Genomic DNA, 21,968 nt, shown 5'->3' with positions numbered 1-21,968 from the left:
ATCATAAACAGCAGGCTATCCAAACCATATATTCCTATGGAATGAGCCTTTGGCTTGTTATGACGTATGTTGATGATTCGTAAATCAAAAGTCTGAAGTTAGGGACAAATATTGTAAGCGGTTTTAAGCTTTTTTACTTTAATATGTAAATCTCTGCGCTCCAGTAAATATTGAACTATCTTACAAGTATCGACTTAATTAACATTTTCAATGATTAAAAAAACGCAACATATTTACAGGGCAATCGACCAAAATACACAAATACGATCGAATCCCAACCGTGAAGGATTCTACTCTTAGACCTGGAAAAACTAGGAATAAAATGGATAGCCATTTTAGATGTCCAGGTGCTAGAACAGTATTTATTCATCTTGGTTAAAATGTTACAATTGCCATCATTTGAAATGAACAAATAGTCATTTTATTCCAATCGTTTTAAGAATCGCTTCACAAATCTAGTTTACATCGTCTATTCATTATCACATTATCATCAACACAAAACAATGAAAAACATAACGGAAGCAGTGGAAGATATCTTTTAGTTATTTTGACTTGCACAATTGACTGTTGCAATGTGTAGTGTAGCTTACAGAATCACAAGAGCCTAGAGACCTCACGTGGTCATATTTCATACACTTTCCTCAAAGGTGAAAGTTCACACACAGGATAATTATGTTACCACCATTAACACATTTTGCCAATCCACATTAATACAACATTTGATAATTAGCCAATGTCAACATTGTTAAAATCACCATTGCATTCAATTTTAAGCTACATTTTCGTAGTGTAAATGTTTGTATAATTTGATCGACACTTTGCATAGATACACAGCAATAGCATTATTACTATGTATTACTGAAAAAATATCTTACGGACAGGTGACGGGTTGTAGATATGTTTCTGCTTAAACAAGGGCTTCGACATATATCTGATAAAAAAATAAAGCAAAAATCAAAAACAAGAGTCTGTCATAAGAAAATACCTTTTATTTTACTCCTCCCATAAACAAACAGAATACACTTAATCAATCCAATTACTTCTTAAAAGGTGGTTGCACTGTTGGTTACGAGTCATTACTGACAATTCCTAAATGGTAAGATAGATTTACTTTGGGGTCACAACGAGAAACGCAACGTCACTACATTCCATGATACTCAATGCCCTATAAAACTAGGGCCACTCACATTAGTGCAATCAAATGTTAATTTGTAGTCCTACAAAAAGCATTATCAGTCCCTGGGCTAAGGCTGAGGATCGTTATCATCTACTGTGTATTTGTTTTCTCAATTGAATTCATAAAACATATTTACATAAAACCCAAGTTCTCAAGCCCATGGAGTCATTTGTCTCTGATGCCTGTGATAATACTTATTTCTATAGAAGACATCAGCTGCTAGCCTTCAGTGGGAGGAAGTGGTGTTATCAACTCGCTTCTATCTCTTCTTCATACATTATCCTATAATCCCACTTCATCAGCAGCAAAGCTGATTCTCATGCTAGCAAAAGCTTTTCCAGGGTTTTGCTCCCCCAACGTCGGTAGAGGAGGGCCTATCCAGTGTCACGCAGGTGGATCTAGCAGTTAACTGCAGAGCCCGGCTTTAAGAACAAGAGGGGGAGGAGGGAATAACTCACAGCAAAATGCATAACTGTGCTGAATACCAATGAACTAAAATCGCTACTCTATTACATCGCATTGGCTTTGATGGCTAAGCAGATTTTCTTTCTAGAAAAACTATTGCACTTAAAAAAATACTGCTGCTTAACAGCAGTCTCAGCCATCTCAATCCTTACAGAACCATGACGTTATCAACAAACTAAAAGTCAGTAAAAGTGAGTCCTAGCGATGCAACTCTACTACCCGATACCCCAATTAGTCACTCCAATTAGCTTCATTAGGCGATCTTTACGCCAGAAAGGTTAATCAAAATAAGTTAGATACAAAATATTTAGAATATGTGATCCTCTATGTTTTTTTTAAATGTTAAAATGTTATTTACACTGTCTGCTAACTGTGTACTCACTACGGCGACATTGTACAAACAAAAATTTAGAATAAAAATATATCACAGCAAATACACAATATAAGATTCGTCCTTTAGTTGTTTCTAGTAGTAGTGCATAGGCCAGCCATGTGGCTCTTCTCTTAAGTCGATAAAGTACTGCTGCATGAATGGGAAAGAACATTGAGCACTTGCTCGTGTACACAATAAACGATGGTGAGCATGCCGTGATTGGTAAACGGTTGGGCTGGCAGCCATCTCCTCTTATGCATGCTCAAAAAGTTGGGTAAGGCAAGCTGCATCTGTGTGAAGTGGCAGGGGTGAACGGTCAAGTGGGAAGGACTCTCAAGTCGAGTTATTAGTGAGGAAAGGACTACAACCGTGGTGAATATGTCTTCACCAAAATATACTGTAGGAGGGAATGTGTTATCTTATGTCCATAAGCTATAGAAGAGTGGCAACTTCATACTGCAACTCCAGTCCTTTTGACATTGCTGCTACCTGAAACTAAAAAGAAAGCAAGAAAGCCTGGAACTTGAATCTGATTTTCGTCCTCCACCTCCTACTCCTACTCCTGGCCGAAGCCTTCGGTCTCCTCGATGGCAAACATCAGCTTCTCTTTCATCTGCTCATAGCTTTTGTAGGGGGGGAGATCCAGACGATTAAAGCTGTCGCACGAAAGGAGAAAAGAATACATTAATAACTGGATCAAATGGGATCTATGAAGAATTTCAGCTCATTAACGATATCTCATGTACAGTGGTTTGGGTGAAGGTTTACATGACCCACCCTACTTTAGACATTTAGTTGATTCATGTCCATAACATCCAGCTAAGGAACCGGGTACAATATCAATAAGCTCTTAAGCCTAAGGTTATAAAGCTAGCTACACATACCAAAACCAGGTCTTGTACAACAAAAACTGCTGGTTGAATCAGCCATGACTAAGAGGGGCTGGTCAGCAGCACTTAATCCCCGATCAGCCCGGAAAGTCCTGCCAAAGCATTGAGGAATGTTCACACTTGCGGCCTTACCATGTGTGGCTTCTTGGAAGCCAGTTTTCTTTGCCGACCTTCTCGATGCAGAACTTCTGTGGACCGTTGCTCCCTGGGTAAAACATCACAATGGAGTCATCAGGATGCATAAAATGAACAAGACTGCTGCTTCTGGGTGGCAGGTGTGGTGTGTTATATCCGTCTGCGGGGCATACCCATGAGGTCGGCGAAGCCTCCCACAGGCAGCCTACAGGTGCCCGTGACAAACTGCAGCAGTCGCATTCTCTTCTCGTTGTCCATCTCCTTCACAAACTGCCAAACAATCAGTGGTCACCCGTTAGTTTTTTTTGCAACCTAAATATATTTTCCGAATTTGTTTCTACATTTAATCTATACATCTTGCCTAAAAAGCAAAAAAAAAAAACGCTTCAAAAAGTAATATATACACAGCAGGTTTTGAATTTTGAGCCTGAGAAGCGTGACATAATTTAACCACAGTGCACCGGGTTATGCATGTTTGTATACATGTTGTTCATACCTGCCAGAACCAGAGGATCTGCTTGCTGGTGCGTGCATAATGTCTGTATATGGCATTCCTCTGCCAGTCCGACAGATCTATCTCCTGCATGCCACACAGCATCACCTGCATGGACAAATAGACCAACACCGGTTGAACCTCCAGCTTCAAAATGTAAAAGTACTACCTGGTATTTGGAATGTTCACCTATGAATTAACAACATATGGATCCAGGTTACACATTATGTTGCATTGTTTCACACTCTTTGTTTACAGTCGGATGCTAACGAACCCGACATTGAAGTCGGCTTTTCGCTCTCGAGGATTATAGCGGTTTGACAAGCACAGAAAAAAAACACACCCGCAAACAGCCAACCACTTCATCATTGAATCTGAAGTGGGTTCTATGAATCATAGAGGCTATCTGATCAAAGGATTTATAGAGATCTGAAGTGGGTTCTATGAATCATAGAGGCTATCTGATCAGAGGATTTATAGAGATATGCAAGAATTCCCGGGTTGGGCCTCCAATGCCAGCCTAATTGCCTCAGTGAATCACAAATAGGATTCACGCATGTGTTACGCAAGTAACGCTACATATTACGGCATTAGTAATTAAGAACATGTATTAACATGTTACACACTCTTTAGACAAACGTCCCTGAATATCTAACCAAACAGCATACCTCAAGCTCCTTGGCATCAAAGTACTGGAGGTACTGCTGAGGAAGGACTTCGTTGAAGCCCTCGAAGAAGGCCTGGCTCTGTTCCTCCACTCCCCTGGACAGCCTCCACTCGGCCACCAGCCTGGATAGAACACGGACCCAGCCAGCGTTACAGCCAATGTGTCCTCGGAGAGCCAGTCCTCGGGACACGTCATTTCACACATTTAGAGCTTGAAGGTGATAGATAGTAGCTACGGCCAAGGCTGCTTTAGGCCCAATCCCATTTCTACCCCTTCCCCTTACCCCTTACCCTTACCCCTTCAAAACAAGGGGGAGGGGGAAGGGGTAGAAATGGGATTGGGCCTTAGTCTTTCTGTTACAGCGGAAAAATATATGGACAGTGTGCGTTTGTAAGATAGCAACAGCTAGACCAGACGAGACGGTCATACCTGCCGCTCTTATTTGGTCGGTCCATGATGGACCAATGAAAGGTTGACAGGTTACAGTAACGGCTCACCCAGCGGCGCGTTTAATGAGCGACGAAAACGGTCGAGCTTCTCAGCACTTTCCCTCACAAATCATGACATCCTACTCATTACACAGATTGTTCTCTGACGTCCTCCAATTGCGCATTGTCGAGTGCGTGAACAACGCGCCCTGGGGAGCACTTGTCACGGTGACGTGACAGTGACGACGACACCGCCGACGCAATGATTCATCTACAGTAGAGCCAAAGGCCACCAGAACAACATAGGAGACTAGAATCCAGTGAGTCAGCTGTCAGCTGACGAGTGGAGGGCAGAGGTTCAGCGGAAGGAAAGGTCACCTGATGTACTCCTCCTTGTTCTCCTCGGTCACCTGGATGTTGCCTCCGTCGGGCTTCAGGTCGTGGGTGGTGACCTCGCCAAGGATCTCCTTGTCCACGGAGAAGAACATCTCAAGGGCGCACTCCTCGATGTCGTTGTCCCTGGAGGGAGATGCGGGCGGAGACACGCGTCACCCTTGGGTGGTCCGCACTGATTTGAGGGTGTGTGGGTGCGGGTGTGGGTATCAATAATTTAGGAAGTCAATCCATGACTATAAAGTATTGACTTCTGGGAGTGTGTGTGGAGGATGGCTGGTTTAGGAAGCCTCACTTTGCCGAGTTATATTGGCACGTTGAGTAATCAGTGTGCACAGGTTAAACCAGCCCTCCCCACACACCACACACATAAAGAGGGAGAGCACTCATCAACAAACATCTACAATAAACCGGTCTTCCAACACCACCACCCTGCTGCCTTTGTCTTGAGGAGCCCAAAACAAGTCACCTAGGTGGAGTGTGGCAGTCAGCCACCAGGTGGAGTGTGGCAGTCAGCCACCTAGGTGGAGTGTGGCAGTCAGCCACCAGGTGGAGTGTGGCAGTCAGCCACCAGGTGGAGTGTGGCAGTCAGCCACCTAGGTGGAGTGTAGCAGTCAGCCACCTAGGTGGAGTGTAGCAGTCAGTCACCTAGGTGGAGTGTAGCAGTCAGCGACCTAGGTGGAGTGTAGCAGTCAGCGACCTAGGTGGAGTGTAGCAGTCAGCCACCTAGGTAGAGTGTAGCAGTCAGTCACCTAGGTGGAGTGTGGCAGTCAGCCACCTAGGTGGAGTGTAGCAGTCAGTCACCTAGGTGTAGCATATCTTTTGCACCACATTTCTATTTTTTACAGCACTACAATATTTTAAAGTGTATCTAGTCACCTAGCACAAAACATGGCGGCGCCATATTTTACATTTAAATCAATAACTTATGACTAAATAATATTAGAAAAAATTATTTGAGCATGGGTGTTCAGTTTTATGCTTCAGTTCAATTATGCTTTTTCCGCCCTGTACAAGATGCAAAAGCAGCTTGCAGTTTAAAGAGGAAGAAATATTCACCTTTACAAATAGTACATTTACTTTCTAAACCTTCCCTCTGAGGTTGTACAGCCGATTATGTAACTCCTCTCTCAACAAGCGGCTTCTAAATCATTCTTGCAATATACGCTAGATCCCAGGGGACATACTTGATCCAGATGAGGGAGTTGTAGAACTCGGGGTCTATTGACTCCAGGTCCTTGAGTGCCAGCGGTTTGTTCAGAATGCGCTTGTAGAAGGGCAGGGAGAATCCAGTGTCGATGAACTTGCCGTGGAACAGAGCCTAAAGGGAACAAACAAAGCAAGACATGTTTGCACGGTTGGCCAGATATGCAAATGTGCCATGTGATGTAACCCAGCGCCCATCTCACTGCTCATCTGCTTGGATGATACACTGGCAGGATGATACACTGACTAGTATCACAATGACATAACTAGGCCCTCGGTTGCCTCAGGATGTGTTATAATTCAGGGCTTTGGCAGAGTTGCTAAGAGTCATAATCGGGTAAATACACGACTAAGAACTCAACAGGACTTTTAAAATGCATGTCAACACCTTTAACCGATCTACTTTACACAGAAATCGGTACATGAACGGACAAGCGAAATCGGATAAGAACACCTAGATAACCTAGATAAGTTAGTAACTCATTCATAACTCTTCGGCTTTCTACCTGCATGTATACCAGCATCGTATCACATATCGGAGTTTGCGTTCTGCGCATGCTCGAGATCTTGCGGCCGGGGACGTGAGCCGGAAGGAGACGGGAGTCATGTTATTGTCGCCATAGACATTTAAATAATTCTTATATCTTCATAAATATTATTATTGTTTATTACATATTATTATTGTTTATTACATAAAGTATTTCTTTATGTTTATGGTTGCTATTTCTTTAAAAAGGTGGCACAGAAGATGGAGGAAGCCGGTGTCGTGCCAATGTAGTTAAAAGAAGTGTATCAACATCAACATGCGTTCAGTGCACACTACGCTTCGATTTCCCCCAAGGCTGAATTTAAAGTGTACATGTATCCTAAACGATGGTCATCAACGAGGTTGTAAAGTAGTAACTTCGGGCACATCAGTCAAAATAAACGTTTTTTCTCTTCCAACGTGTATACGAGCTTTATTCATTCATTGCGCCGCGACCGAAATGACGGGGATATTCTCTGATATTATTAATCTTAAAGAATGCGTCGGGTTCTCCGACTCTCTGGATCTTCCACAACAAGTAAAGACCCGTAGTGGGGGTTATCTCGCCCATCGTGGAGGAAGAATTGTGGCTTTGACTCTCTGAAGTCCAGGTTAAAACACGACATATGAGAGAAAGGGATAGTTTCCGTATGCGGGACAGCTGTCATTTCACTTCGGGTTTGTGTCATTTCTCCGACGCTCCATTTGTTCCGACCCGCGGACGTGGTATGCGGACTCCTCCGGCTGGACTCCTCCCGCTGCTCCGCCGCCGGAGGAATCCGTATACGATCGAGAGGTCGGAAAAATAGAGCGTCGGAGAAATGACATGGACCCGAAGTGAACTGACAGCTGTCTACTGAAAACATCTTTCTCGAATGCTGCGGCGGCCGCCTGAGTTTGTTGTTGCTGGTGACGTGAAGAGGACAGCCGGTGGCTCTACTACCACTAGGTTAAAATGGTACAGCGCTACCTATCGTACCGGGGCATGACATGCTTCGGCCAATGAATCGTTTTTTTCACCGCCATATACACTCGGACAATTGCAGTTGTCCAATTGAGGAGCAGAGTCGAACTATGGCTTTAATCAGATTAAGCCGTGTAAGTAAACGTACTGACTCATTTACATCTATTTACATTGTCCCAGTGCAGTAAACAAACAAATCAAACATGACTGGATTATGTTGTGGTATGGAATATGTACCATGGCGATGAAGCGCCCGATGAACTTGAAGTACTTGAGGTGGTCGGGGTTGATGTAGGAGGCGGGGTTGATTTGCAGACAGTAGTTGTCCTTGCCGGCGTACTCAAACAGACAGTACATGGGGTTCAGCACTTCGTGGGAGAGCAGGAAGAACCACTCCCTGTAAAGCAGCGGCCGACAGTCTGGTCAACAGAGTGTGTGAGTGTGAATGTGTGTGCGTGCATTGAAAGAGGCACGGTGGTCAGATTGGCATGACCGAAGTTATGTGACTAATATCTTCCGTTACTACCATCTCCTCTCGCCCTTCTACCATGTAAAATGAGTCACCCTCCCTGGTCTCTCCCCACCACCCAACAACCTGCCCTCGGCCCTATCCCCTCTCACCTTCTTCCGTCTATTGTGCCCCGACCTCCTTCCCCAAGCCACCTCCTGAACATCTCTTTGACCACTGGTAGTTCACCAAACCCCTTCAAACAGCGAGAGTGCACCCACTATGAGCCCCATCGGATGTGAAGAAATACCGACTTGTCTCTCGTATAGTACAGTCTTCCCCAACTCTCTGCACACCTCCACCTGATTAACCTTCTGGAGCCTCAGATTTCTTTAGAAGATCGGTTATTTGATCTGCATGATGCTTGCACTTCCAGGGTTGAATCCCAAATGTTTGAATGCACTTATTGTACGTCACTTTGGACAAAAGCGACAGTGTGGGGTGCATGGAGGATGGCTGGTTTAAGCAGCCTCCCCTGGCCCGAGTCAGGCTGATTGGGCTCTGGGACTGCGTGAGGCTGCACATAGCAGTGTGGATCACCTCATTCATGCATTGATCTTCAAACTCTGCACTAAAACGGTTTCCAACATCACCAGCCTGTGTCCTTGTTCTGGAGGAGCTAAGTATAAGCCACGTAGCGGGAACTTTGCTGCACTACACCCAATGTGGGGCCTCTCCAGACAAGAGAAAGGACACAGGGCTCCCTGAGGAGGCACTGAGCCTTATTAGCTAAATAAAGAATGTGTAGCACTGCACTAACCTGGCCACCCCCCCGTAGTCCAGGCCCTCTTCTCCAGGGAAAATTATCCACAATCGTCGTCTCAGATCTTGTGGGTGGAATCCCATGATCTTTACAAACAGATAAATGTATAGGACAATCAAATTTGTGAGAATAAAACAAGCGCAGACATCACTTCAAGAATCGCGCCAACGATATAAAAAGGTGCCAAGTAATGGGAACTGACTTGTAGGAACGAATCCTCGAACAGAGTTTTCCGGCTGACTGTTATTTTGATGTGCTGAGGCATCGACAGTTGCTGTGAACAAAAACAAAAGACATGGAAAAAACATGAAACAAATATATTAGAGTCATGCTTTGGCTATTTTTCAGAATTTCACGTTAATAACAAATCTTGGTACATTTAAATGTTCTTAACACTGAAATCTAAAATCGTTCCATCCATTTTCCATATAAAATATAACATTTGTTTCCCTTATTAGCAATGATATCGGGCAAATTAATGGTGGGGTGACATACCTGACACCAGAAGCGGAAGTACTGAACTTTGGCTTTAAAGTCCCTGACATAGGTAATCTGAGGCCCATTCTCACTGTGGGAAAAACACAAGAAAACATGGTTGCATAACACACACTCACACTTAGATAAGAGTTTACCTAGTAAGAGAATGTGTGAAAGGATCGGATACTTTGATGTTTGTCCTGTTACTGTTAAACATTGCTTATTGATGCAAGTTGAGAAGAGCACTAGCCGGTTTCACCGGAGCCTTACAGCGAAGATTTGCCCGTGCGGGGGTCGATGTAGGTGGTGGTCCGACGGTTGTGGTCCACAAAGTAGGGGATACCGTCCACGGTGAACCTCATCTCCCAGCCCTCTGGCAGGGGCTTGTCATTCAGTCTTCTGGACAAAACATACACAAAGGGAGTTATGAACACTTGAGCTCACACGAACATACATACCTCTTGACATGCACGGGCATATGACAGTAATGTTTTGGGCTCCGTGATTACTGGTATTTTCAAAGTTAGGTAATGCTGGTAATGCAATAACAAAAAAATAAAAAGGTGGTGCTTAAAATAATTGCCATTCGGCGTTGCTGTGGAGTATTGATTTATAACTCGTAAAAGCATCTAAAAGACTAGTAGCTTTAGCAAACCAAAGTACAAACCAAATAATTATTTTAAATGCTTGATCTAGGTCTAGAGAAGCCCCCCAGAGTGCACTGATCTCAGCAAATAATTACAACTAGGTTACTCACCACCAGTCATGTCAAAAATTAGTGTTTGAAGGTTACATTTCTCACAATAACAAGTGTGAACATCAACCACATACACACACTGAAACTACACCAAGTCTGAATAGGAACAAGAATGAAATCAAAGCCCCTTCACACATGCAGTCCTGTGTGTATTGGAGCCGGTATTGAAAAAACATATCTGGCAAGGTTCCGACAAAACCATGTGTGACCAATGCTGTAACATTAATGGCACAAGCACGCATAATAACGTAGGACGTGCTAATGAATGAAACTCTGTTGTGGAACTGTATGAGCCAATAACAAGGTTCTTGAAGAGGTGACACATTTATTCAGTGCCGGCTTTGCAGCGTAAACAACGGTGTTATCATAAATCCATTGTTGTCACATGCAGGAGGGAAATATATAAATCACAGTAAAACTTAAGATTTTCTTACAGCAGACCTGGGAATTCTGTGGATCGGCAAGTGACGCATGTTTAATCGAAGGATTGTCAAAATCTGCCAACTGGACATATATTGTTCTCAAACTGTTTTTCAGAAACAGTTATTCTGACGCAAAGGTAAAACTAAATTTCCGGGAAATTACAACAAAGGACGATAATGGCATTGGCAGTGCTATGAGAATGGTAGTATTCCGCTGAAAAAGGGGAAAGGATTGTCTTGTGTGAACCCAAAAACTGCTCTATTTAATGGAAAACTTGACCAGGCAGTTGTACGGCATTCATGTTTGTATGGGGGCTCAAGACAGACAACGACACAGAATCTCACCCTTGGGTCCTGGGGTCCTCCCATTGAGTTGTGCGATTTGTATGATGAACATAATACACTCTGCCATTAGTGTCCGTTCTCTTTTCTGATTGGACAAAAAGAAAGAAAGGTAAAACGATACTCCTATTTAGCAAACTTCTATATTGAGCCTGTTGGGAATGCACTATAAACTAAACCGAAAAATCGGGACGTCATTAATAAACTTATTTGTGACTGCTTGTTATAAATACACACAGTGCTATTGTATACATTAAGTGCTATTTAGGTTAATAATTAAAAGGTTGCCAGTCTTTCAGAATGCTAAAAATATGTTATCATATGGCTATATATGCAAACAATAAAAAAACAACTAAGACGCTAGTTCTGTGTAATATCTCAGGACGGAAGTATACTGCTAAATCTAGCCACAATCTTAATGAATTCTAAAGTAATAATTAATTTGATCTTCAGTGATGCTTACCCCAGCCATGTGGTAGAGGTCCAAGCGGGTCAAACTCTTTATTGGCTGCGGGAGCGAGCTGATCTTGGAGCTAAGACGGAGGCCAAACAAGAGTTATTGCAAACCACATGGCATTTGGAGAATCATTTTTTCTAATACCTCAGAAGGTCATGTTCGAACCAAGTGTTATTGGATGTTATGATAGCTGTGGAAACGCAGTGTCAGGGAAGGGTGCATCATGGGAGGATGATGCAGCGTAACATACACCTGGGATCATACAAACAGGCCGTAAACATGTCACACAGGAGGATGATGAGGAAGGTTAAGGCCATGTCCACGCCTTGTCTCTCAGAAAACCGTTTCTATAGCATTAGAGATTTCTTTGTACTTGTATTTCATCTAACATGGGCAGAATATTTTGCAATCAACCAGTATTTTGTCATTGAAATAAAGACGACTGATCCAATTGATCTTGATTACTGTAAAAACCTCTCTTGTCAATGGTTCATCTCCATGAAACAACACATTCATATCATCCTAATTCACAGAACATGTGCAGCCACATTTTGTCTTCAGAGTATCGCTAACCCTCTACTATGTGGGGACGGGTCATGCCCCAGTTCCCGATGAGCGGTACATCCCTAGAGCACCCCGGTGGCCTGGCTGCCGAGTGTCCCTGACGTGCCCCTCACCCCATAGATGAACCTCTGGTTGAACTGCTGCATAGCGCCCTGCAGCTGGCTGCGCTGATGCTGCCACTCCTCGAAGTTGCGCACCGACTCCTGGGTGGGGCGCTGCCACGTGGTGGTGCGCGTCATGTGGTCCACGTAGTACACTCTACCCATGGGGTCCACCCGGCGCTCCCACCTGCACACACACACACACACACACACGCACACAATCATGAGTGAACACGATAGACGTTATACTCCTCCATAAGGATCCCAAGGAGATACCGCCAAAGAGAGAACAACAATAACTATTCTAAAACCATGAATTTAGTAGTTGTGATTGCTGAAGAAGCAACTGAAGAAGCAACATTTGACAGAAAAAAATCTTTTGAGCATGATTTGAGCTACAATAACATTATAGGGAGCTCTGGAGGGACAGAGGCTGTTGCTCAACAGACCCTAATCCACGATATGACAAACTAGTTGCAAGTTAGTGAGTTAGAACGAGATAACCTTTGAACTGGAAAATGTCTCTGCAGACTTCTAGGCCTTTGGCATTTTATAACACCCAGTTATCTTTTTGCAGAGCAAACAAAGTCCAATGCACAACATCAACCACCCTTAACATGCTAGGGCCTAAAAAAAAAATTTGTTTGGTTCCGGTTTCCGACCGACCCTGTCAATTTATGTGCGACCCAAATTATTTTATGAGCATTATAAAAAAAAATAAATAAAAAAAAAAAAAGATTTTTTTGATGCAAACTATAATTACGTTTTGATACAGCACCTCTTCATTCTGTACAAGGATGAGCGAATTTTCTCGTTTTTAAATGAAAACAACCTACCTATCATTCGCTGCCGCTGGAAAAAATAAAATAAAAAAATAAAATAAATTCCCTACCTACCCATGACCTCAACTGACAACCAACAGGAACCAAACTTTTTTTTTTTTTAGGCCTAGTGCATCAGGCTGCTGAGGAACAGGTTCTGTACCCTGGGGACAGAGCTTCAGGCCGCTCCCAAGACGTCCTCTTCTCGATGTGATCAACAAAGTACATGCGGCCGTTTTGGTCTACCCGCTGCTCCCACCTGCACACAAACACACACACCCACAGGACAAAAACACTCATTAACAACCAACCAACCAACATTGGTTCTACTGGACGGCAAACCTTTGGTGTTTGCAAAAGCAATGACATCTACAGTCTAGCCCTCACAGCCCTCCTTTAGGTCCTAAAACAGGAACCCAAATGCCCACATCCTCCCCTTGGCCCCCTTTACCCTGGCGGCAGGGGCCCGTTGCTAACGGGTGTGACTCTTGGGACGACGGCGCCGGAGCCTGCAGCAGGTGGGGCAGGAGGCGGTGGTTCAGCACCACTGGAGGTCACTGAGGGCTCCCCTCCATCTCCCACCGCTGCTGCTGCTGCTGCTGCTGCTGCTGCTGCTGCACCCCCGGGGCTGTTCTGTGGGTTGGAAGCCCCACTCATAGCACCCAGCGTGGCGCCGTTGGTCACGGCAGCGACCTCGTTCACATCACAGGTGGATGAGCTGTTGGAGGAGGCTGGGCGGTGGATCAGAGGGGGAGATCAAGGGCAGAGTAGAGAGGAGCTCATTTGTTAAGCTCTATGGAGAATGACCTCTTCAGGGACATTAGTGGCGGCGGTACGTAACGATTACATATTACAAGGACAAAAAACAGACTGAAAACTGAAAACAATGCATCTGAAAATATGCCTAATTTCCTCTGTAATCCTTATGGCTGCTGGCTCTCCTACCTGGTGAGGCGGTTGGTCTGCGGGGGGTGGGTGGTGGGGGCCGGGCAGGTCTCGGAGGACGTAAGCCCCCCGAGCCCCCTGGAGAGGGAGCTGGAGAACCCGTTTGGTTGACGCCGTTGCCGTTTGGTACGATGACCCACTCATCCGATTCACTGGACGGAGACGCATCTCGGCTGGACCTGCGAAGGGAATGGTCAAACGCTCTCTTACAGCACTCAAACGTGTGGCATGCGACTATAGGATAAATATATATAGCGCGGAAGAGTATGAACCTGTTTCCGGTTTCTCTGTTCGGCCTTGCCTTCCCATTGGAGGCAGCTTCTAGAGAATGGTAGAGAAAAGCATTGTTAAAAAAAAACATAATACAACGACATATTTCAGAATGCTACATATAATACCAACAATCCTGCTAAAGTGTCAGGGTGTGTGTTTTTTTTTTAAATCTCCACCGTGTTCTCTCTCAGCAGAGGTAAAGGTCTCTGCGTCGACCTGCAGGCCATCCAACAAGACAGACAGGTCACCAACGACATCCTGGCGATCCCTGTCCGAGGCAAGCTGCAGATTCTGCACCACCTCACATACTGGTGGGACACACACACACACACACACAGTTGGAGAACATGGATCGCATTCCTATGTCATGAGATCAGCACATGTTTTCCCAGGAAGAGTCTTATGAAGAGTCTTTGTAATAGTAGATTTGTCTTTAAGAAATCCTATAGTTGGTTGTGAGATACATGAAGCCCTTTCTGCAGTGGAAACTGATGCAACGCTGAATAAGATTACGCTAGAGCTACACCGACATAGATACTTGAATATTGTTATAAGCATGCATGAGCAATATAAAAAAATGTTAGCTGCATTTATCTTCTACATGCACATAAACACATGCATTAGTATGGGTTAGTCATTTTGAAATCACCCAAAAACCAACATTCTATTCTAAAAAGCAAATTAAACTGAATCAGCGGATGCATCAGATTAGGGGGTAGCCTACATCTAAAACACACCCAGAAACAAAATTAAGAACAGACCATATTTCAATGAATTGCAGGTTTTGCATAAATATTCATGGGATTTATAGATGTAGGAAACAGCTGCTAGTCATTCAGTTCCAACTGTCAGACTTTCAACAACCTTTCCTCCAACCCGATGGAAAATCTAATTCGGCTTATAAAATATAACTCTTGCTAAATGAGAGCTTTAAAAAAAATCCAGAATCAACATGAGTCGGAAGGCATTTGTCTAACATATTTTTTGTGTGGTGCTTCAGCATAAAACCAGAGTTCAGTGCAGGACACAGCTTTTCCAAATTTTTAAGGGTTTTGCTGCGTTGGCTAGGGTAGAGCTTCAGCCTTAAAATTTGCATCCCTCAGAAAACCAAAGCCAGCCTCAATCACATGCTATGAGATACTGTTGACAATAGAGCAATGTAATTGGACGTATACAAAAAACTACTACAGTTTAACGCCAGTGCATGCATGTGTCACAACTACGTAATACAGCTGCATACCAGAAGTAAGCACAAATACATTTGAGCGCAAATATATGAATGTTACCTACATTGATTATTATTATTATTTTTGAGTATATCGTGCAATTGAAGAATTGAATTATAGGTAACCAAATTTGGACCTAAGAGGGCAAATTGTTCATGTTTTGGTTACTTTCTTACAACCCGTGGTAACAGCAGATTGCAAAAACCTTAGAACAACATATTAAAACAGCAGATTATGAATAGACCGGAGCACAAAAGACCCTTACATTTCAAGTCGTTAGCCTTGAGAGCTTTGCTTATCTCGAGAGTTGCTATTCCCAACAACATGTCGGCCTTGAGAGTCTGATGGCTCCAAACTCGGAAGATCAACTTGCTGAATGGGGTAACGATGCTGAGGAATGAAAAGAAAAAATTGAAGTGTGTCAGTTCAGCCCATAAGCTTTAAATTCACTGCATACATCTATACTATGACACAAAATAGGTATATGAAAAAATGACATCTCAACAGATGCCAATTCAATAGAGGGACTCAAGCAAAACGAGTGTGGAAGAGATTTCCACAGTTCACAGGATTGTTTGTGTTACTGCTTCCTGCAGGGACCAAACCACTTCCACCAACAATCTTCAGAAATTGTCTGCAAACGCATGTTGCATTGTACATGCAACCAATGCAGTAGTGTTAGGGGGCACTCACACAAGTACCGTGCTCAAGTACGATTGCCCTTCGGTTGTAAATGCGACGGCTCCGCGGTTCCGGGGGGGGGGGGGGGGGGCTTGGGTAGTGGTGTTGCTGCGCTGTCTCCACAGACAACGCAGCGATATGATCATGAGCAGTTAACTTGTAACTTGAGAGAAAGTGAAATCCTCCAGCTGCTGATAATGTGAGAGAAGGTGGTGCAGTCGTAATAAACAAAGACGTTGAAAGATGGTGCGATCTATGAGAGAGACGCAGAGGAAATGTCCTTACGAGGCTTTTGTCAGGATAAAAAAACAAGTGGTCAGCAAAATATAGAATATGTTGGCGTTTTTGCACTTGTAAGTAGTTAGTCGCGTTTGTAGCCTACACTCAGACATGAACTTATTCTTGCATGCGGGTGTCTTCATTCATAAAAAAATAAAAACGTTTGGGAGTTTGCAAATTATTCTAAAGAGGTCTAGACTCCGTGGGCAGCCCCGCCTTCTCCAGTGAACAAAAAATGCCTGCGCCGTGACGAACGGGGTATTTTTGATCAAAAACTCAACTTCACTATCGCACCAACGTGAACCACTAGCCGTCATGTTTATTGTTTAATGGGAAAGAAGGGTCTATACGGACTATACGTCATCCAGCTCAGGTTGCGTAGCCGTGCGTGTGCGCATGTCGCAGAGATGGAAATTAACTTTTGTTCCACCAGGCACTGTGGCAGGTACATTTAAAAATCTACCAGCCACACTTTTTTACCAGCAACTTTTATACGCTATATATTTTTTAAATATATGCGTACATTTTAAACAATGTAATAGTAACAATAGATAAGAAAAGTGTTGTTCATACACATCTTTTTTTCCATCAGAAGTGATTTTTACTGTAAGTAGGTGCTACCAAGGAACTGAGTTGAAAACGTTACAAGTTACAAGTGTGGCATGGGTTGAAGTGCGTGTGTCTCACGCCGAATGCGTGAGACTTGAGAGCCCTGTTACCGGTATATTATCCCAGATGCAGTTCAGCAAAAGAGGCGTAGAAGAAGAAGGGGGCCGGATGTTGACAGTAATGGTTGTGGAACTGTGCAGCGCCGTATGACGAAAGTATTAAATATGCAAATTGTATCTGACCTGACTGGAAAGTATAACCTGACACAGTGGCGGGTGAAGTGACACAATCACCCGCCACCATACAAATCCACAGGCAAATGGCGTGCAGCGGGTGTAAATTTCCATCCCTGGCGTGTCAGCTCATTAGCATCTGTACCGTGGCCTGAGCACACCTCTACAAGTGTGCTCAGGCCACGGAATTGAAGTGGACTTGAGTACGGTCGGAGTGCTCACATTAGCCAAACGATCTAGACTTGAGCACGGTACAGGTGTGAAACGGAGTTGGGCACGGTACAGATGGCCTAGTGTGAGTGCGCCCTTAATATCTTGTGATAAGTAGAGGTAATTTGACCATAACATGGGTGATAAGGTGCCGTCTATGTACTGGAGCATACTTACACTGTGAGTGCTTGCTTCCATTTTGGACTGTGTGTGTTGTTACACTTCTCGGTCTTCTTTGACTGTCCGTCCACAGCAACTTCAACGTATGGGCTTGGGCCAAACCAGTTCTTTTTGTTTTCCTTCAGCTTGGCTGACAGCACTTAATTAGTAAAAGAGTAAACATTGAGTTACTATGGTAGAATATCTAAAAAACATGGTTATTTTGACTCAAACCTTAGTGTACAATATGTTTGCTTATGAACTATATCTAACATTATTGCAACCAAATGTAACTAGATTAACTGAATTGCCAACTCACCTGTAACTTGTAACTGAGCCTTCATGGTCGTGCCATTACACTGCAGCCATCATACACAGAAAGGACCTGTAACAAACACGAGGAGTGACATCACACGTAAACATCTTGACATCCTGTAGAGGTAACCCACTTAAGGGATTAAGCTCTAGCTCCACATAAATGGAGCGTAAGCAGTCAAGTGTTTTCATATAGCTCTATCATGATTCTCAAAGCACCTTACAGGCCAACATTCAATTAACAATTTGAAAGATCCACCTGGCATTTAAACTGCAAAATTACCAGTATCAAGTAAAAAGGGGGCTTTATTGGAACATAACATTAATAACTAATATTTTCAACATAATGTGCTGCTTAGGAATCAAATCAAATAAAAACATATTTAGACTGGATCACACGCCCATCTAGAGGGTTATTTGAGCGTCAAGCAATTGTTGCTATAGATTCGTTATTATAGATGGTATATAAAGCATTTGAATAGATAAATCCGACGAGAATAATAAGGACAATAGAGCATATCACCCAGTACATTCCTAACAGAGACACAGTTGCTTCAACGGATTGAGGCAATATGAAACCAACCATCGATTCAATCCAGTCAGCATTGTGTAAAATAAGTCCCCCACTGACTTCAAATAATTTTTTACCCACGATGAATGGAAAATGATGCGCTGCTCATTGACATTATATGAACTATGACAACAATCGAGGTCGCGTAATCGTGGACGATTATGATAAGAGGCTAAAGTTGACAATCTTTCGTTTTTAATTTACAGTTATTTCTCACAAGTCGTGGGACAATCTACACAACTAAATATTTAGACCGGTACTGCAAACTTAGTAAACAACCACCGAATCCAAATGAAGGATTCAGCTAGCTTACCATTTAAGCTAACTGCATTACTTTAAAGCTAACGCCAAACCGAGGCTTCAACCTAGTCGTCTTTACAAATCTTTAGAATTGACACATCGCCCAATTATTAGTAACTTGAAACACAAACGATTCTGCGTATACATGGGGACTGACCGTTATAATGAAGTCCTCCAGTTCCACCAACACGCCGACCAACACTTATTTTCGCTACACACAAAAATTGTTGACAGGTTGCTGCCAGCAGCTTGTCAGCCCGCCAGCTTCCGGTACCACGACGCATCTGCTCTTCAAAATTAAAGAATTCAGCGTCAAATGGTTACACAATTATTGATGATATAACGTTTTGGAGTAACGTACATTAAATTATAGTCAATATTTTGCTATCTATAAATAGTGGAATGTCAAGCAGTTGCACTGTAGGCAGGCTGAGAGTAAAACGATTAATATATCTGCTCTGAATAACGTTGTTATATACATTTGATAGAGAAATCATAAAGACAACTAAATAGGCAATATTGTGTATTTCCAGTTCTGCAGGGCATGTTATGATAATGTTGCCATCTGTAACGTTGCATATGAGGTGAAAAATGGCACAACACAAACATATTATACTCAATGTGTCACTCTGGAGGGAATTATATTTTTTCATTATATTCTTCGATACATGCAACAAAAAGAAAATATATATGACACACTACGATATCCCAGAGCCTCCATGGACGTACCACGCATGTGTGGCTTTTAGCTAACCCATGATAATGCACGTGATTGGCTGACGAGAAGGCTATCTGAAGTCTCGTGATAGCAGATCCATTGTTGTGTTACGGCTTTAGATTTTAGATACAAGCCTGCCATATTAAAATAAATGTAAACACGAACAATACATCATAAAAGTCACCGCTAACACAATGCTTTCCCGTTTATTAAAGGAGCACCAGGCGAAGCAAAACGAGCGCAAAGAGCTCCAAGGTGAGTTTCAGAAAATCGAAATGGATAGCAATATTGCTATCTTAAATGCTAAAAACACTGTGGGTAGTCCACATGAGTTAAGCCTATCTACAGCGAAATGTAGATGACTTACCGATCGCAATGGTTGATGAACAATGTGGCAACGTTTGGATTTAAATGTATTGTGATTCATTTCGCACAGAGAGAAGAAGACGCGAAGCCATTGCTGCGGCTACCTGTCTGACAGAAGCTTTGGTGGACCACCTTAATGTTGGGTACGATGTGACTTCATATGTTCAGTCAGGTGTGGTACCTGACCTATTCAGGTTCATTTTATTCAGCAATGCCGGGTAACTGCAAACATTTATTAAATTTCCTCCAATCATTTATTAGGCATAACGTTACAGATGACAAAATATTTTCATCCATTGATCATTGTAAAACCTGTGGCATAACCTGGGCAGCATGACAAGGATAATCAACTTTGAAATCAATATTTGGTCACAGAAAACACAATGATTTAAGATCTATATAGTATCAGTCTGTGTTGCGTTTGAACATGCAGAAGCATATTCACATTTCGACCTGGTAACCGCAGTACAAGTTAACATTGGAGCACCAACTGCCATCGAGATGAATGATTAATAAATTTAACAGATGAATATGAAATGTAGTAAACTTATATGGATGAATTAAAAGAACTGCCTGTTGCTAGTAAAGATGCTACATGGTACACAATGGAACTTTAGTGTGTATGTGTACCAAGGGTTAAGGTCACAGTGCACCACTGATGTGTGCCTTGTTTTTAGGGTAGCCCAGGCATACGTTAACCAGCGCAAGTTGGACCATGAGGTGAAGACTCTCCAGGTGCAAGCCAGTCAGTTTTCCAAGCAGACGGCCCAGTGGATCAGCATGGTGGAGGGATTCAATCAAGCCCTAAAGGTATGCTCTGTTCTGTATATTAAGATGCCTAATGTTGACAAGCTGTCATCAGCCACAAAATATATTGTCCTGTTGGTAAAGTGGTGTATAAACTATTTTCATGTAAAGTAACTAATAAACATATTTGTCTGGCATGCAACTTACAGCTGCATCTTTAAATCGACTCATTGCTACCCCTTATGGTCAATATAGTAATCAAAGCTTTTGATAGCCTTTATTGCTTTCGATTAATCTCACCCTCTGACCTGGCACCATGCATCCATATGTGGCATGTCAACGTACAGTTGAAATCCATCAGCCTTTTAGACCACAGAAAGTCGCCAAATGCAAAGCAATGTCCATTATTTTGTTAGGAAATTGGAGATGTGGAAAACTGGGCTCGGAGCATTGAGATGGACATGAGGACAATAGCCACTGCATTGGAGTATGTCCACAAGGGTCAGCTTCAGTCGGCTTCATCCTAAGCATGAGGAGGATGGACGTGTCATGAACTGCCAGCTTCAAAGCTGAAACCCCAGCTGCTCTGCAACAAGAGGCATATCAGAAATATGGAGATCAGGAGACCAGCCCTCGTTTTAACACCGATGACTTCAAGACGCCTGATGCTCCCTGCTGAGCCCAGCTTGAATTGTGCTGAATACTGTGGTGTTCAAGGAATAACTGAAGAAATGTATTTATAATATATGCAAGGCTGCAATGTTTATTTTCAATATATTTAATGTTTGGTACTCACAAATCATGTTCCCTTGTTACTTTAACTGCTGATCAATATCTTCAGCAAAAACACAGCTGTGTTCAGTTTATCTGCAGTAGCTATGATTGTCGAGGCAAGTGCACAAGTGGCTGTTATGCAAAACGGAGAGCAATAGTCAACTGTGACTGAGAAATGGGTGAGATGTGTGAAATTGGATTTATTGACATGTAGCTTTAAGAGGCCGTGAACAAGATTACCTCTTGTGTTCTTTACCATGGTAGCGCTATCGCTGCTTGCCCTGAGGTAGGCTTTTACACTTTTAATCCCTCTGTTCTGTATTTTATTATTTTCTTTAGCCAAAGTTTGTTCGAAATATTACACATCTAGCTGAAAGGCTAGCTGTAACATCTTAATAAACACGCACTAAAAAGTTAATTCTTTGTGTTGCTATTTAAAACATGGTAAAGCTTGATTAATCCCTCAGTGGAATGCGTGTGGTTGAGGAGGAAAGTTATGCCACACCGAGCAAGTGGTGTGGTAGAAATTAACCTTACATTCTATGTTAAAATATGATTATTATTAGGCCTACATATCATATATATACTTTAATGGTGGAGAAGAGCTGATCACCTTTAACCTAGATGTTGTGT

The 21,968-nt window shown here is 42.9% G+C and overlaps 2 protein-coding genes across 3 annotated transcripts; one reads left to right on the top strand and one right to left on the bottom strand.

The window, feature by feature from the left end:
• Nucleotides 1-974: 974 nt before the first annotated feature.
• itcha (itchy E3 ubiquitin protein ligase a) lies at nucleotides 975-19,014 on the bottom strand. Of its 2 annotated transcripts, none has more exons than XM_060069539.1 (24): nucleotides 18,888-19,014; nucleotides 17,864-17,929; nucleotides 17,563-17,704; nucleotides 15,639-15,763; nucleotides 14,324-14,455; nucleotides 14,147-14,195; nucleotides 13,875-14,053; nucleotides 13,381-13,660; nucleotides 13,093-13,188; nucleotides 12,121-12,295; nucleotides 11,450-11,519; nucleotides 10,990-11,074; nucleotides 9,736-9,864; nucleotides 9,484-9,556; nucleotides 9,191-9,262; nucleotides 8,986-9,074; nucleotides 7,955-8,114; nucleotides 6,209-6,342; nucleotides 5,007-5,147; nucleotides 4,202-4,322; nucleotides 3,537-3,641; nucleotides 3,214-3,310; nucleotides 3,038-3,110; nucleotides 975-2,671 (listed from the first exon to the last, which is right to left on the bottom strand). In XM_060069539.1, the coding sequence occupies exons 2-24, from the start codon at nucleotides 17,886-17,888 to the stop codon at nucleotides 2,572-2,574; spliced, it is 2,652 nt and encodes an 883-aa protein (XP_059925522.1). In that variant the 5' UTR covers nucleotides 17,889-17,929; nucleotides 18,888-19,014; the 3' UTR covers nucleotides 975-2,571. The 2 variants fall into 2 exon arrangements, with proteins under 2 accessions (XP_059925522.1, XP_059925523.1); XM_060069540.1 differs by having other exon boundaries at nucleotides 9,736-9,861.
• A 482-nt stretch (nucleotides 19,015-19,496) lies between these two features.
• bloc1s1 (biogenesis of lysosomal organelles complex-1, subunit 1) lies at nucleotides 19,497-21,753 on the top strand. Its single transcript, XM_060069548.1, has 4 exons — nucleotides 19,497-19,703; nucleotides 19,885-19,957; nucleotides 20,492-20,624; nucleotides 20,978-21,753. Exons 1-4 carry the CDS (start codon nucleotides 19,643-19,645, stop codon nucleotides 21,086-21,088), a joined length of 378 nt encoding a protein of 125 aa, XP_059925531.1. The 5' UTR covers nucleotides 19,497-19,642; the 3' UTR covers nucleotides 21,089-21,753.
• Nucleotides 21,754-21,968: the final 215 nt, after the last annotated feature.

The sequence above is a fragment of the Gadus macrocephalus genome, chromosome 13 (assembly GCF_031168955.1).
Source record: "Gadus macrocephalus chromosome 13, ASM3116895v1".
Lineage (NCBI taxonomy): Eukaryota > Metazoa > Chordata > Actinopteri > Gadiformes > Gadidae > Gadus > Gadus macrocephalus.
This window is presented reverse-complemented; position numbering and strand designations above follow the sequence as displayed.